At 44.0% G+C, this 11410-nt stretch overlaps 1 protein-coding gene across 2 annotated transcripts; it reads right to left on the reverse strand.

Annotated features, from left to right (window-relative positions):
• Positions 1 to 826: 826 nt before the first annotated feature.
• Positions 827 to 10986, reverse strand: vezt (vezatin, adherens junctions transmembrane protein). 2 transcript variants are annotated; one of them, XM_008315454.3, is made up of 13 exons: positions 10770 to 10986; positions 9484 to 9621; positions 5867 to 5956; positions 5580 to 5782; positions 5030 to 5317; positions 4614 to 4760; positions 4281 to 4428; positions 3560 to 3912; positions 3004 to 3197; positions 2487 to 2593; positions 2191 to 2398; positions 1100 to 1701; positions 827 to 1058 (listed from the first exon to the last, which is right to left on the reverse strand). In XM_008315454.3, the coding sequence occupies exons 1-13, from the start codon at positions 10803 to 10805 to the stop codon at positions 1053 to 1055; spliced, it is 2520 nt and encodes an 839-aa protein (XP_008313676.1). In that variant the 5' UTR covers positions 10806 to 10986; the 3' UTR covers positions 827 to 1052. The 2 variants fall into 2 exon arrangements, with proteins under 2 accessions (XP_008313676.1, XP_008313674.1); XM_008315452.3 differs by having other exon boundaries at positions 4614 to 4772.
• Positions 10987 to 11410: the final 424 nt, after the last annotated feature.

Genomic DNA, 11410 nt, shown 5'->3' on the forward strand with positions numbered 1-11410 from the left:
ACTGACATGAATACATGAAACAGAAGACAACGGACGGCCACGCAGAGTTTACACAATCTCCACTGGGAGTAATATTCTCAGGTCTTTCGTTCTCAGCGTCTTCCACCACAATCCCTCAGACTGGACTGGACTGTTGTGAGTTAGACCAGATCAGAAGTCATTATCACCACTGATTGGAGATCAGTGTTCTGCTCTCCTGAGCTCTTACTGAGAAGTACCGTGTGTTAGTGGTAAACTGATTCCTGAGTCTTAACCACAGACTGGACTGAAGAAGTGGACGTAGTCCTCAGGTTACCTGGTGACCGCTTTATCGTCACATGCTTCGTCATTGTGGATTAAAATAACAAGTTAATGCAAATTAGTTTTTGCCATTTCCAAAACAGGGTGGCGCTGCTGCAACGCAGAGCTTTCTGATTGGTCAAAACACCAAGTCAGTCATTTTAAATAGTTCATCATAACACCTGGGTCCGTAACCTGATTTGGTGTCAAGGTCGATATCATGACCTCAACAGAGTTTGAACTACCATAAAGAAAACAAGGATAAAAATGTGTTTCATACCAGATCTTGTCGTGTTTTAGTTTCCATGATTTCAGTTGTTTCTCAGTGGCCGACTTTTTAACCACTGAGACGCGTCTGCACTTTAACAACAAACCTCACAGTTCCTGTTCTCTCCCTCAGTTCTACAAGTAGAACTATGGAAAGGCACCTAAGGTACTAGAACTGTCCTTGTTCCTGAAACTTGCATCTGCATCTACAAATCCATATACAAACTAGCTGTTTTTGGCAATCAATATGGCTGGCCCCTGGTGGGAAAAAGGTGGCAATAAATATTCCACGGTGGCAACGTCATATAAACCTGATTTCGTCGACTTCTTGTCTACAGTCTGTGGTTTTAACAGCAACGGTAAAAAATGATGGGTATTGGACAGTAACACGAACAAGACGGATAGATCTGGAAAGGAAGGGAGCTTCAAATGTCACCAGACAGGATGTGAACCTGTAAACGACAACCAAACAATCACAGTTTGTTACAAACAGCAGAGTTTCTTTTTCACTCCTCGCTAGGGGAGTGAAAAAAAAAGAGTTTCTTTTTCACTCCTCGCTAGGGAATCTCGAGTCATTCTCCTCCTCTTCTTCATCATCATCATCCTCCTCCTCTTCATCATCATCATCATCATCATCATCATCAGTGTTGTCGTCACCAAACGTCTGCTCTTCCATGTTGATGAGGGACTGCGAGCGTGCCGCCACCTGAGCAGCAAGGGAGGAGCTAAAGCTGAGAGCCTGGGATCCGTGGATCTCCGTCAGTCTGTCCAACACGGTGATGGCAGGGACTCGAGGTTTCATGAAACAGTCCACCACACCGTTCTGAGACTCCGCCTCCTCCTCCATGACCTCACCGTCATACTGGTGGAGCTCTGAAGCTCCTCCTCCCCCTCTGTTGCACACAGTACCTCCACCCAGCTCCCCTTCCTTCACCTCCAGTCCACAGCTGAACTCCTTCCCCGGCTCAGGGAGAAGGTCAGACCTCACCCCGTCGTTTTTTCCTTCCTCTTCCTGTGGTTGGTCTCCTGCAGCCTGTGCTGCTGATAGGTGGTTTCCCTCTTCGCTGCCGGTTCCTCCCAACTCCGCAGAGGTCGTCATCACGTCAGATGTTTCAGAGGTGGGGTCTGAACCCTCGCCACAAGCTGACGGAGCAGCTGCAGGATGCAGAGAGAAATACGTCATTCACACCTCACTGATGAGTTCATTAGTCAGTACCTTCAAAATGTGCAGACTTGATAAATGACAGTCTTGTCATTTATTTAGCAGTTACAGTTTGCACTTTCCAAAAATCTAAAAGTGTTGTGCCTGCTGTTGAACCTGTGTGCTGCAATAAAAAAAAACTGTAATTAAGAAAGTTCTGGTGTTTTCTGCAGAGAATATTTTATAAACTTGCCTTTTTTCTCTGACTGCTCCTAAAACCCAAAGCACAGGAATGGCTTAGTATGTGTCTACTCGGAGTAAAACCTCAGCTGTCCTTTTAAAGTAATACTATCCATTTGTAAACAGTTAATGCACTGACTGTTTCCAGATGAAAAGCAGTAAATGTTCTGGTCCGTGACAGCCATGTTGATTAATGATTTTACTGAAATGTCATCTGAGCATGTGCAGATAAAACCAGTCAAGGTTTTAAGGTCTTCACGGACCTTGGTCGTTGAAAAGCAGCTGCTTCCTCTTCATCCTCTCTCCCTCTGACGCTCTGAAGCCCAGGACAGCCTTCAGCTCCGACAGCACCCGACGAGACTCTTCCCTCTCCCTCCGTTGGCGTTCCCGCTCCTCCGGTGACAGCATGTCGGACCAGGACCCTCGGCCTTCGCCGTCGGAGTCCGAATCGGACACGTAGGCCTCCCACTCCTGGTCCAACCAGACAGAGAGAAATGATGTTGAATCTGATGATTTAACCTGTTTGGTGAAAAAATAAAATATGGACATTTTCTCTCACCAGCTCCTCTGGAACTGGATCTCTGTCCAGGATCAAGGGATAAGAAGGAGGAGACACAGGAGTCTCAGCTACAGGAGCTCCACAGTGCTGCACGGCTTCATGGTGACCTGACGAGACCGTGCACAAAATAGTGGGCCTTGGATTTTAGCAGTTCTTTAAAAATAACTTATTAGATTACATTCATTTGATTATATTAATTTAAAATAACACATTTTCAGTTGCTTTGTTTCCTACATTTCTGTGCTCTACATTTTACAGGAGCTTCTTTCTCGGTGTGTGTAATACGAAGGAGGACGTTTGGGTTACAAACAAACCGACTGTCAAATAGGAACTAATGGTTGAAGCTGTGCTACCACATTATAGTTACTTATTGTTGGTTGGTTTAATGCGGCAACAGAAACAACTTTGCTGAAAATCCGGTTAATCCAGAATTGACAACGATCCGTGCAGACAGAGACCTGAAAGAGATTCAGATAGAAAGTCATTTTAATGATCTGACCTCCTGCCACCTCCTCACCTGAGCAGCCGCCGGCTCGCCTCAGCATCCGCTCCACCTGGCAGATGGTGTCGTCCCAGCAGCCCGTGCTGGCCTGCATGTGTGGCTGCAGATGGTGGAGGCGTTCGCTCAGCTCCTGGTAGCTTTCACAGGACAGCTCCATCACCTTTTTGGAGAGCATTAGTTTCTCCAGGTCGTCCTCCAGGATGATCATCCTGTTGATGATGGATGGTTGATGTTAATCCAACAGTGACATACAGCAAGCATGAATATCAGTGTTTGATTGAAAAAAAAAAAAAAATTAAAATGTTACTAAAGATACGCTGGTAAATATAGTCACTGAAAAACTAAGAATCCAGATTTGGAGCTGCTTCAACATTAAATCATAGATTTTCTCCATGGACTTTGGTGCAAAGACCGATCAACACAAGCTAGGATATGATCAACTGTATCTTTGTGACCCATTTTCACTGGCCTTATTTTTAAAGTCAATGTCTTTACTTACAGGAGATGCAGAACCAGGTCAGTCAGAGTGTGTGTGTGTGTGTGTGGGTGTGTGTGCATGTGTGTTTCTCACTCGCTGAGCAGGGCCTTCAGGTGCAGCTGCAGGCTCCGTATGGAGGTGTGGAGAGTGTTCAGTTCCCGGCAGGTCTCTCTGGCTCTGCCGTTCTTGTCGGAGCCCGTGGTCCTGGTCTGGGTCTCAAAGTGTCGGTGGAAATCGAAGCTGCGCTGCACATCACAGAGGCAGCCGGACAGAGCCTGGTGCAGTGGCTCCGTTACAGCAGAGATGGAGCGGTGGAGTGGGGTTGGAGACGGCGAGCCTGTGGAAGAGTCTCCATCTTCTGACTCCTCGAGGCGACGCGGAGAAAGTAGAAGAGCCAAACGACGGAAGCATTCGGAGCTTTGGCCCAGCCACAGCTGGTAGAGCATCTGCAGGGGGAGTTGTGTGTGTTGTGTTTGGAGATTTATCAGTCAACTAAGGGAGCGCTCTTAAAATGTTTCCAGAAAGATGCTGGAAACTTTGACACATTTACTAAAACTAAAGCCACACAGAGAAAACTAAGAAAAAAAAACACCTGAACATATAGCAAATGAAGAAAGATGACTTAAAGTCAGCCCCAAAAAAGACAAAAAACCTAAAAGTAAAGATTTTGCATGATCTAAAATGACATTAAAAAAACAAACCATAAGCCAGGAGATGAATAAAATCATTATACACAGCTGCAAATAGTTACCTAAAGGTTAGCAATAACGCAGCTAAAACATGTTTTTTAGAACTGCCCAAAAATCCCTGTTACCTTCAGGGCAGGCAGACTGTAGTCGTCCGTCAGCTCCTGGGCCTGTTCGTCACTGAGGTGTTCGATTCCCAGACCCAGGCCCAGGTCTTTGAGAGGAATCGCTGACACGTAGTTGCTGACATTGTCGATCTCAGAGTTCAGAGGAAACATGAGGAAGAGTTAAGGATCTTAGATCTGAGCCAAAAACCCTCTGGTACATTGAGGTTTTCATTTATCGTAGTGTTTTCACTATTTTGCTAACATTTAGCTGCTGTTTTCTGATGTAACTTGAAACAAAATCAAATGCTGAATTTTAGGACTTTTACTGTTTATTCCTAAAGGGATAAAGGATATTCCTTCAGCATGTGGCAGGTGGCTCTTCTGGAGGCTCTGAAGGCCAAGCGGAGAGACCGGTACAAGACCTTCCTGAGTCCCATCAGCTGCTGACCCCGTGGCACCACCCCTGGCCCCGCCCTGCTAAAGGAGCCGGCCGCACTCACCCTGTCGAGCAAACTTGACAAGTGAAATGTGATACAACTGTGGAGACGTCCCAGAGAGGCGGGGGGGAAACACACAACACTGAACTACAGGCGGCTAAAGACGAGGACACACGAGACGAGACAGACGTGAACACAACACTAGAACTACACTAGAACATACGACAACGTGCTAAAGGAGCAGTCTGTGATTCTTAGCTGGGATCAGTTCATGTTCGTTAATTGTTGGCTGGGGTTTTTTTTTAAAATAGAATCAAAGATAAAAACACTTACAGGGTGAAGCCTCTGGAGATCACCTCTGTCTCCTGCACCAGTCTCAGAGCTTTACGGGACAGACCCGTCAGAGTCTTACTGTTGTGGACCAGGTTCTGCAGATGCGTGGCCCTAGCGTGGACGGCCGTCTGCAGGCGTCCCAATCTCCACAGTGTGGCCCCCTTTACTCCCATCCAGCCAAGCAGTGCCAGGCTCCAGGGGGTCACTGCCAGGGACCACAGGAGGCCCTCAGCTGAGGAGCAGAGACCCAGGAGAACCGAAGCCAGGCCGACCAGAGCCGCCATGTCCCTGACAGAGGAGAGCAGCAGAGGTGTTTCTGAGCCCAGGACGTAAAATGTGTTCTAACATTTTCACCATTAAACATTAATTTAATTATTACTGACGTACAGTCACAGGTCTGATAAGGTGAGTTTGTGGGCTGAAATTTGACCCCAAGCCGGCGGTTGAGTCACCCGGGTTAGAGAATACATTATGTCTATGTGAAGTCCTGACAACTCAAGGAAACCAGACTGTGTGTGTTTGCGTGGGTGCATGCGTTGGTGTGTATTACCACAGAGAGGGCTTGGCCATGAGGCTGGGTCTGGGCAGGTTTCTCACTCGGCTCGGTGAACCGGAGGAGGAGGAGGAGGAGGAAGAGGAGGAGGCCAGTGCAAGGAGACTGGGGTCCAGAAGCTCGATCAGCTCCACGTCCTCCTGCAGCAGAACGTCCTGGTCCAGGATGCATTTCACCGAGTACTGACCGAACACGCAGTCCTGCAAAGAGCAATGTTTTTCGTTTAACTCAGCGATGTTTTGTAGTCCCAGCATTCCTTGCTGTTTTCCCCCCACGCCTCCTACCAGCTGCTGCTGCAGCTTCTGTGGCACCGCCGCCTCCTTGATGGGGCTCCATCTCCACACGGCCTCAGCCAACCTCCACAGACGTCCTCCCTGCAGAAACACCCCAGAAGGAGAGTCATAATGAAGTCAATTCATAGGAATCATCAGATGAATGTCTTTACCCACTGCTGTCCATACTTCACTGTCTGACTCAGAAGGAAAAGAACAAGAATTTCACTTCAGAACAATAAACTGACTGGATTATTTTCAACACATTCCTTCTTTCCCAGGGTGAAAAAAAAACACACACACACACACACACACACACCTACTAGTAGTTCCAATTGTGCATAAACAGTCGGTCAGAGTGTAAAGGAGTTTCCCAGGAGACAAACTCTTTCATGCAACAACAATAAGTGAAATGTGTGCTCTCATTCTCAGTGCCGAGTCTGAGAGACCAGAAAAACCCACATCTAAGAGTCCATTTAATACGGAGCAAATAAACAAGGACTTAAGGCCTGAAAACTTTAGCGAAGGAAGACAGTAACACCACGTTGTTGTTTTTTTTTGTTAGTCAATCGAGAAGAACACGTGTTTTATACTTTAACTAGAACTGGGCAACAATTAAATGGTTTAATTTATCTAATTATTATTATAATAACATTGACATGTGCAAAGTTCAAAAAAAAATTCCTTAGTTAAGGTGTCGTGCTGGCATTAACAGTGTCTACTGCACACTGTAAAGTACTATACTGTAGCGATTAGGGTTGGCTCAGTGCAATACTCTCAGTATCATCAATACAGGATCAGTATTGTTCCGGTATTGGTCAAAATTTCAACCAACTGTTGCCTGTCTGATCCGATACCTAAGCCCAAATGCTTAACTTAACTTTGCACGACATGCCGTAAAATGATTGATATCGGTATCGCCTGATACTCTGAGTTGCACTGTACTGAGTCGACATGCCGTAAAATGATTGATATCGGCATCACCTGATACTCTGAGTAGCAATATCAGTACTGGATATGAAAAAGTTGAATCAAGCCATCCTTAGTTCAAATAAAAAAAATCCCAACATGAGCCGTGAGTTTTTTTTATAAAGCTATGTTCCCAGTAAAAAGGGCTCTGGGAGTACAGCAGCCAATCAGAAAAGAGCTTCAGCCCTTCTCAATAGCTGACATTTAAGAAGAGAACAAAGCTGTGGGCTATTTAAAAAAAAAAAACTTCTCTTTCTTCTGACAGGACAAAAGAAACTCTACCCTGTGTCAGAGTCTGGTAGTGAACGGACTCAACCTTGGACTCCTCTGACATCATCACTGAATAAAGAAGTGTTTGTAAAATGGGGATTTAATTATGACACACCGACTGTGTCTGATCATTCTGGTAATATAAACAGGACACTCTGTCCTCGTCTTTAAGGGCATTCTGGGAGTAGTGAGGTTTGGATTTTAGTAATTAGATAAGAAATGGTGATAGACCAAAAATACGACATAACAGTCTAACAGACATATAATAATAACGCCAAAAGTTACTTAAAATAGAGCAAAAGAAAAAACCCCACAGATGGCTCGAAGCCAAACATGTGACACAAACAAATGAACTGTTCCAGCTCCACCGTCAAATACAGGAACAGACTTTACATACTGACTGATATTATGAAATATCTCCCATGTCAAACTGCAACTATTTGGTTGCTGGTTCTATAGTGTAGCGGTTAGCATGTCTGCCCTGAAAGCAGAGAGTCTGAGGTTCGATTCCCAGAGGTTTGATTGTTAATCCTCCTCTGTAAGTTGCTTTGGACAAAAGCATCTGCTAAATGCGTAAATGTAATGTAAAGTATTTACTAAAGCAGTACTAAAGTAACGTCAGGACTACTCTCAGAGAACGTGCTCCTGCAACATGTCAATGTAACACTGCACAGTTACAGTGTTTTTGTTCCCAACAACCTTGACGCTGTTTATTTTTCCATCTTACAACCTGGAGAAAATTTAATCTGACAAAAGATTCTACTGTTCACAGTATGAACCTAAAGATATGAACCCATTCAACACACACACAGAATACTTCATTCTATTCTGGCCGGTTCAAGGATAAATGATGTATAGATGTGACAGGAGCGGACGGGAAACTGATGATCCTTTCATTTGAAGTTTCCTGTCTGTGGTCAGCTGATCTTGTCACGTATCAGAGCGCACAGGGATTAAGAACATATCACAGAACATCACATCTGTCTGTGTTTAGAGAAATCCTTTATGTACATCAAGCAGCGGCGTCGTGCCACAAGGGATATTAAAATGAAAAAATAAATAAATAAAATTTTATATGCACTTTTTTCTTAACTTCCTTCCAAATTTTGGAGTTTTGAATTCAACAGTGGCTCCTGTCATTTTTTTTAACAGGAGCCACATATTTAAATTGACACTTCCTAACAGTTTACATCTGGAGGAAGCAGAATAGTGTGACGCAGCCTGTGTCATTTTTCCATTCGAGGTCGGGGGGTTTAGGTGGTGGTGGTTGGGGGGGGGCTGAGATGACCTACTGTCAATGTTTAAAAAAAAAACTTACACTGAAATAATTATTTAAATTGAAGCTGAGGGGCCAAACAAGACCAAAGAAAATGTCATCTGCTCTATAAAAAAAAAAAACAAACTAACATTAGGTCTGTTAACACAACAGAGTTTGTCCCACTTCCAACTTTCTCCATACTCCAGGAAACACGTCACCAAACAGGAGAAGGAGCCAAACGTTTTCCTGCCTCTTCCTCCTTAACTTTTTAGAACAACAACAGGGAGGAAGCATGACAGCAGTGGAAAGTTCCTGACTGAAGCTCACACAACAACGTTTCCTGTCTGGAGGGAAGGAGGACGAGGATGGAGGACATGTGATCCTGAGCTTCCCAGAACACATTTTATCATCCCAAGTCAGACCGCAGTTTACATCTAAATAGACTGGACACAAACGCCCGAAGGTGGATGTGACTCATGTGTTTCTGCAGAACACACAACTACTCCAAACTAACTCAACTAAACACTTACAAAACCAACAGTCATTTCAGATGAGCTTGCGGAGGGAAGGTGGTCAGTTTAATGTTTGTTGTTTGAATCACAGTGTGGAGGAAAAATGACAACTGATTCACGGGAACCTTTGGTAAACAACAAGAACAACAAAAAGTTGCTGACTCAAGACTCTATCTGCACATGTAATCAGTGAAGGAACATCACACAAGCAGCAGAGCATCAGTAATATCATTTGGGACTGTTGCTTCTAAAATGACACGAAACAGACCCACATTTACTCTCTGATCATACTGTCAATGTGAAGATAATTCTGTCTGTGGCTGCTGTGTCTGTGTGTGTGTGTCTGTGTTTGTGTGTTATTGTTTAGAATCAATGGTCCAATAAGGGACTATCTGTCTGACCACACACAACCATGATTTATACACTGACCTTGTGCAGGAGTACAAATAATTTCACCTTAACATGACCAAAGGTGAAACAACAGACAATGAAATACTTTATGATTTAAGGTGTAAATAAACGCCACTGGGTTTTAACCAGCGTGGATTATAAATTAGACGATGATCACATTGAGACTGTTGCAGCTCAAGTTTGGGAAATCCCACGACAGAGACACTCACTAAGGTTTTCTGCCGTTCTCTGTCGGACGCGAAGTCGCCCTCCAGTCCATATTCCTCCTCCTCCTCCTCCTTTGACGTTGGACATGCCTCGAAGTCTGTGTGGCCTAGATCGTGCAGGTACTGGTAAAGAGGAGAGTTCTGGAAAAGACCAGGAGACAGTCTGTCAATCAAACGGCACAGTCGCTGAAGAACTGAGAGACAAAGAGAGTAAAACGAGGCAGAAGGAAGGTTGAATGATGCCTGATGGATTAACCCTTCAAAACAAAAGATGTCCATTTCTAAAAACAGTTATTTTCAAAGTAGTCCTTACAGACAAAATAACACATAAACAAATAATAGATTTAAAAATGACATTGGCCAACTTACCAGCCAACACGCACTACGTTTCACATAAAACATGAACACAACGTGTTGTTTATTATTTGAACAGCTTAGTATTTACTGCAAAACAACAAGGTGGTGTTTGTAAGTTGCACCAGGCCAACTTTGTTATAAAACACTATATTATACATCATAAGCAGTAGGTTGTCCAAGCTCTGTCTCTCCATCGATCTGAAGGTCCGTGGCCTAAACCATCTGGATGGCTATGCTTTGAACCATAGCCATAAACACAGGTGATGAGTTATGGTTTGGATGTTTCCCCTGGGATGAGCTTCTAATATTTAGCCTATCTTTACAATCATTCATGGTAAGAATAATCATTCTTATTAAGTAACAATATTAGCAATTTTACTAAGAATGACGGTGACACTGTTCCATGTCTGCTCTAGTTTCATGTCACTGTCTCCCTCCCTCCATCTATGACACACTGCAGACAGGAACCGAACCAGGCACAGCAACGTTTACTCACATGCATTATTATCACCAGCAGCAGTGGCTCATGTTGTTGTCATCAGCACGAAGAAAGACGTCCGTGTGTGTTCTTTATGTATGTGTGTGTGTGTGTGTGTGTGTTAGTTCAGAACTGACGCATAATGGACCTGTTCAGACCGACCCCACCTGCAGCCGCTGCTCCAGAACCAGAGCTGGAGAAACAGCAACGGCAGCAGCAGCAGCAGGGACACAGCAGTTTGAGTAAAGCTGCTCCCATGACTCGAAAAGCAGCTTGGCAGAAGCAGGACGCCAGCTGCCAAATTTAGGCATTTGTTAAGCAACAGAAGCTAACAAAGCTGCTAACCCGTCAAGCTCAAACGAACCACAGAACTCAGTATTTTAGCTCACATGTTAGGACAGAATGACGAAGCATTACACAGGGAAAAGGCGGTAAAAATGAATAAAGTGCGAACCTCAAATACCACATCTTCGTCGAACTCCTCAGTCATCGCTCTACGCCATCTGTGCGCAGCCTGTATCACATTGTAGGCTCGTAGACTACGTTAGAGCCACAGCAGAAGTTCAGATAAACAGACAGTCTGCCTTTTACTTAGCCACCGGCTGCTAAACAACTTAGCCGCCGTACTTCATCTCCCACAATGCCCTGCTACTTAACTTCGGCGCTTCCGTTCGACAAACCAACAACCGCGACTAAAGAGATCGAACGCCTCAAGTGGTGAGAGGCAGTAACGTTCAAAGAAATTAGTAAAAGATTCGCCTTCACAAATAAACACCAAGTTAGCGAGGTGATTGTACTTTTGTAAAGGTAGGGTTTAATTATGAATAGGTTCTGAAATGTCTATGAAATGTTGGATATTTACCCTTTAGCTGGCTAAGGCAAAGTGAAAAATAGAAGCTAACCTATTTTTAAAATTATATATTTGTGTAAATAGTACAACTACCATCTTTTTAAAATTATATATTTGTGTAAATACCATGTATAATTCAATAAAACATTGACGGTGAAATTAAATTGATTTCCTAAAATTTAAATCATTGTTATTTTAGTTTATTTTCACACCAAAAACAAAAGGATAAATGAACAATAAATAAC

Source organism: Cynoglossus semilaevis, chromosome 8 (genome assembly GCF_000523025.1).
Source record: "Cynoglossus semilaevis isolate Cse_v1.0 chromosome 8, Cse_v1.0, whole genome shotgun sequence".
NCBI classification, from domain to species: domain Eukaryota; kingdom Metazoa; phylum Chordata; class Actinopteri; order Pleuronectiformes; family Cynoglossidae; genus Cynoglossus; species Cynoglossus semilaevis.